The sequence below is a fragment of the Mercenaria mercenaria genome, chromosome 4, assembly GCF_021730395.1.
Source record: "Mercenaria mercenaria strain notata chromosome 4, MADL_Memer_1, whole genome shotgun sequence".
Lineage (NCBI taxonomy): Eukaryota > Metazoa > Mollusca > Bivalvia > Venerida > Veneridae > Mercenaria > Mercenaria mercenaria.
This window is the reverse complement of record NC_069364.1, coordinates 62,495,623-62,500,824: the sequence shown is the minus strand read 5'-3', so window position 1 is coordinate 62,500,824 and position 5,202 is coordinate 62,495,623. Positions and strand designations below refer to the sequence as shown.

General features: G+C 37.6%; 1 protein-coding gene across 1 annotated transcript; it reads right to left on the bottom strand.

The window, feature by feature from the left end:
• Nucleotides 1-2,005: 2,005 nt before the first annotated feature.
• On the bottom strand, nucleotides 2,006-5,001 carry LOC123553424 (uncharacterized). The gene is made up of 4 exons (XM_045343138.2): nucleotides 4,849-5,001; nucleotides 3,234-3,394; nucleotides 2,904-2,981; nucleotides 2,006-2,693 (listed from the first exon to the last, which is right to left on the bottom strand). The coding sequence occupies exons 1-4, from the start codon at nucleotides 4,859-4,861 to the stop codon at nucleotides 2,220-2,222; spliced, it is 726 nt and encodes a 241-aa protein (XP_045199073.2). The 5' UTR covers nucleotides 4,862-5,001; the 3' UTR covers nucleotides 2,006-2,219.
• Between the last annotated feature and the right edge of the window lie 201 nt (nucleotides 5,002-5,202).

Sequence of the window (5,202 nt, the reverse complement as noted above, 5' to 3'; positions counted from 1 at the left end):
CTTGATTTTACATAGGAAAATCTTCAAAAAATTCTAAAAATAAACCTGAAGGCCTAGAGCTTAGATATTTCACGTGTAGCATTGCCTAGTGGACCTCTACAAAATTTGTTCAATCATGACCACCGAGATCAAAATTGACCCCGCCCCAGGGGTCACTTGATTTTAGATAGGAAAATCTTCAAAAATTGTCTAAAAACAAACCAGAATGCCTAGATCCTAGATATTTAACATGTAGCATTGCCTAATAGACTTCTACAAAATTTGTTCAAATCATGACCTCCAGGGTCAAATTGACCCCGCTCCAAGGGGTTTCTTGATTGTACATAGAAAAATCTTCAAAATTTTCTAAAAATAAACCAGAAGGCCTAGAGCTTAGATATTTGATATGTAGCATTGCCTAGTAGACCTCTACAAAAATTCTTCAAATCATGACCCCGGGGTCAAAATTGACCCCGCCCCAGGGGTCACTTGATTTTAGATAGGAAAATCTTCAAAAATTGTCTAAAAATAAACTGGAAGGCCTAGATCTTAGATATTTGACATGTGGCATTGCCTAGTAGACTTCTACAAAATTTGTTCAAATCATGACCCCCAGGGTCAAATTGACCCCGCCTCATGGGGTTACTTGATTGAACATAGAAAAATCTTCAAAATTTTCTAAAAAAACCCAGAAGGCCTACAGCTTAGATATTTGACACAGCCCCAGGGGTTACTTGATTGTACATAGGGAAATCTTCATAAATTTGCTAAAAATAAACCAGAAGGCCTAGATCTTAGATATTTCATATGTAACATTGCCTAGTAGACTTCTACAAACTTTGTTCAAGTCATGACCCTCGGGGTAAAATTGGCCCTGCCCCAGGGGTTACTTGATTGTACATCGGAAAATCTTCAAAAAAATTTCTAAAAATCATCAGTTTGACATTTGAGTGATCCAGGGTCATCATGACCCTCTTGTTTAAAATACAGCCTTGAAATTTTGATGACTTACACAGTTTTGCACACCAATCGTAAAACTGAATTTCATTGACCATGAATGTGACCTACTGACTTTCTTAATATTTTATCATAAGTTTGACATTTGAAACCTGTAGCTCATATTACTCAGATGAGCGATCCAGGGTCATCATGACCCTCTTGTATATTTATTATGCCCACCTTCTAAGGAGGGGGTATATTGTTTTGCAGATGTCAGTCGGTATGTCCGTTGGTCTGTAGACCAATCGGTTTCCGGATGATAACTCGTGAGGGAGGCTGGTCATGACCAGCAGATGACCTCACGAGGTCAAGGTCACAGTGACCCGGAACAGTTAAACGGTTTGTTTCCGGATGATAACTCAAGACTGTTCCTGGTCACTGTGACCTTGACCTTTCAGTTAGATGGCCTAGGATAATGAGAGATAACCCCTATTGATTTTGAGGTCAGTAGGTCAAAGGTCAAGGTCACGGTGACCCGGAACAGTTAAACGGTTTGTTTCCGGATGATAAGTCAAGACTGTTCCGGGTCACTGTGATCTTGACCTTTGACATACATGGACCTATGATCGGAGGTTGGTCATGACCAGCAGATGACCCGTATTGATTTTGAGGTCAAAGGTCAAGGTCACAGTGACCCGGAACAGTTAAACTGTTTCCGGACGATAATTTGAGAATGCTTTGGCCTAGGATCACGGAACTTAAGAGAGAGGTTGATCATGACCAGCAGATGACCCCTTTTGATTTTGAAATCAGTAGGTCAAAGGTCAAGGTCACATTTACCCAGAACTTTAGAACTTTCTTTTGCCAAATAACTAAAGAATGCTTCGGTCTAAGATTTGAGGTCAGTACGTCAAACGTTCAAACCAGAGAATTCTTTAGGATTTCCATCAAGCAATCCAAGAATAAAGTACTAAAAGACGATTTTACGGATAACAGACAGAGTGAAACTCGTCCTGTTGTTTGCTTGGATTTAGTCAAACGTGTGTTGTATGCTTTTGGCCAGCAGGTCAAAGGTCACAACGCACAATCACAGTTTCATAATTTATGAAAAAATAAAATCGCAGAGGTTCTGATACCTCGACAATTCAAAAACGGTAATACATATTTTTGTCATACACATGAAAGACTGTAACATAACAATGCAACACATTGCCTGTAAATTTGCTTCAGTATTTACAAATTATCCGTTCTGTTAAATGTTATAGAACAACGTTAGCACCGCGACTGCATGCAGCAGCCAACTAGTAACGAGGTATGAACTTTCGAATAATTTTGTGTTCAGGAACACTCATTCTCCGTTGTTTCTGCTCATCATTCCGTATTTTTCTGTCCCTCACCATCATTCTAAGAGTGCGATTCCCGCCTTTGCTTCCAGACGATCTACTACTGTTAGGAGCTGTACTTCCGCCTGCGCTGCTACCGGAAGCTGGACCACCGGAAATGTAAATTTCGTCATCATCAAGTTCACCGTCGTATTTACACAATAAATACACATGGACCAGATTTGTCAGAAAAAGAAAAATGGCCATAACTAAGCACACAACAGCGGTGTTGTAGTTGTTGTCAATGTTTGTATCATAGCTGCAGAACCCATTCAGATCGTATGTCGTGTTCTCGTTTTTCTTGCAGTTTGCAAGTCCAAATAGAGATAAAAATATTACACCAAGAATGAATGCTGGTAACCCCAGGTAGACAAACACACAAACAGTACATAGCTGAAAAGAAATACGAAGTGGTTTGAAAACAAAACTCGGAAATTTCAATTATTCTGTTACTTAAATTGTCGTTTGCAAACTATTGTTCTGTATATAAATAAAGAATTGGGTATACAAGCTGCGCGCTCTAGCGACAAATGGGTAAATGATTTAAAATAAATGCGTATTTACTTCTGGAGGTCAATGCATCATAAATGAGTTTTGACTTACAATGACACCCGATCCTTTCTCCACGTCCAAGACCTGAAACACTACCAGTAAAAAGGAAGATATTGCTAGGCAACCATACTGAAATAAAAAAGGATGTGAATTCTAGTTATATGCTTCTGCATTTCTTCCTCCAAGTTGGTGAAAAGCTGGGGCAGATTTTCTAAAGTTTGTTCATTTAAAAGAAAACGGATAGTAGTTTCTGTTATTCGGTGCAGTATTGCAAGCTCAATTAAACTTTGCATACTAGCTTAACTGTCATCTACTGAACTTATGTTGCATAGAGACGCAGAGGCTCGAACACAACCGGAACTATTTGAATACCATACTTACCACTACACCAACGATAATGGCACCAACATAATACGGTATATCCGACCCCTTCTCGCTGTCGTCCATGTAACCTTTACCTCGAGCCGCAAACACCAGCAGGACGAGTACAAAACATATCTGCAGGGATATTAGCACGCCATAGATAATCAACGGTTTCTTTCCTGAAACGGATGTAATAGGTATGATTCTATGCAGGTTATAGGAAATGAAAGCAAATTGTGCAGTTATTTTTAGACCCAGATGTTGCACTTGCTGTTTTGTTCGTATGGAAACATAGCATATTTAATAATATAATAATAAAAAAAACCTTGAAACCGAAAATGCATAGGAGCGCAATAAGTGGTTTCGATCCACAGGCGAGACAAATACTTTCCTTAAGCTTGTAGCAAAATAGGATGGTAATGAAGACGTATGACAATAAACGTTCCACAGCAAGTAACGTACTAAACTGTGTCATGTATGTTGTCCTGCCGACCGGTGTAATGCATTTAAACTGTTACTGTCTTTAGCCGCTTACGTTATACCATATATAGTGGACGCAACTTGACCCCGATGGTTGACCTTTGTATTATAATACATAATGAGGCACAATCTATTTTTGAAAAGGAGTGTACGTAAAACACGAGATGCACGAGAAAAAGGAAATGTAAACTTGTGTAAATATAAATTAGTGTATTGGAAAGTTTTAACTAATCAAATGTAAGTATATATACTTTGAAACTGCATTATATACAAACTAATTACATATAAATATATACGGCTATCCTAAGCACCCTTGATTTCTATAATGAAATATTCGATATGAATAATCAGCCTAAGGTCAACCATCGCGGTCAAGTTGCGACTACTATACAGAAGGCCGAAATGTGTCCCTTACATGATCATATTTATATCAATGCATTCAGCTATTTTGCCGTTGAGTGATTAATAAATTAACTTTAGTCTTGACAATTTGCCCATCTTTACCACATACATGTGTTATTTTAACTGCCAAAAATTCGTTGTTTCATGGATATGCCGCGGTAATGCGTATGACAGAACATTTATGATAAACTTATATGACTGCTTGGCTATATATTTTGTACATGTATCAATGATACCCAATGCTGTCACTTCTGTATTCCATCCCGTGATACTATATATCAGTATACCAAGATTCCTCTGACCTTCACGAAACCATCCTGAAAAATTATTTGTTTGCAGTATGCTCCGACTGACCCACCAGATTTTCTCCCATCAGTATCTATATTTATTTATTTATTTTTTTTTTTTTACCAACGGATGAGACGGTGGATATCCTATTCCATTCTTTCAGTCGTAACGCAATAATTGTTTACTTAAGAAACTAGTCATGTGAAACGTAAAAATAACCCAATTTTAACTTCAAAACCTGCTTATTCAACATTTAAATTTTGGAAACAGACAAATTTAATGATGGTCTAGTACCGTGTTGTTTTCTATAAACATACATTAATTTGAATCCGATACAGTATTGGGCAGGATAGGACGCGAACAGATGTTACATTTCTTCTTTATTTGATACTTTAAGCAATTTTTTGATCAAATGAAAACTCAACTGATCCTATTAACATGGAGCTAAAAAGGTTTTTCTTACCCCGGCAATCCATCCTGTTAAACGTCAAACTATCCACACATTCTTATGCTTTAGATAATGTTAACAGGTTAAAATAAACTGTTTTGTTTAAGTAAGATCATTGCCAACTGACACACAAAGTCGCAAAAAAGGTATTGATGCGTGATACCCACTTCAAGATCGATCAGTACACAGGACGGGATGAATCGATAAATGTTACCTTCGTCAACACGGAACCGTAACGCTCCAGTTTAAATTCTAATCAACAGTATAAAATTATATTAGAAAATAAAATCGGGTTACTTATGTTATTTTTGTGCCATTGTCGAAGAGGCGAAGCAAGATAAAACATGGACTGCGAAAATATAGTCTAAA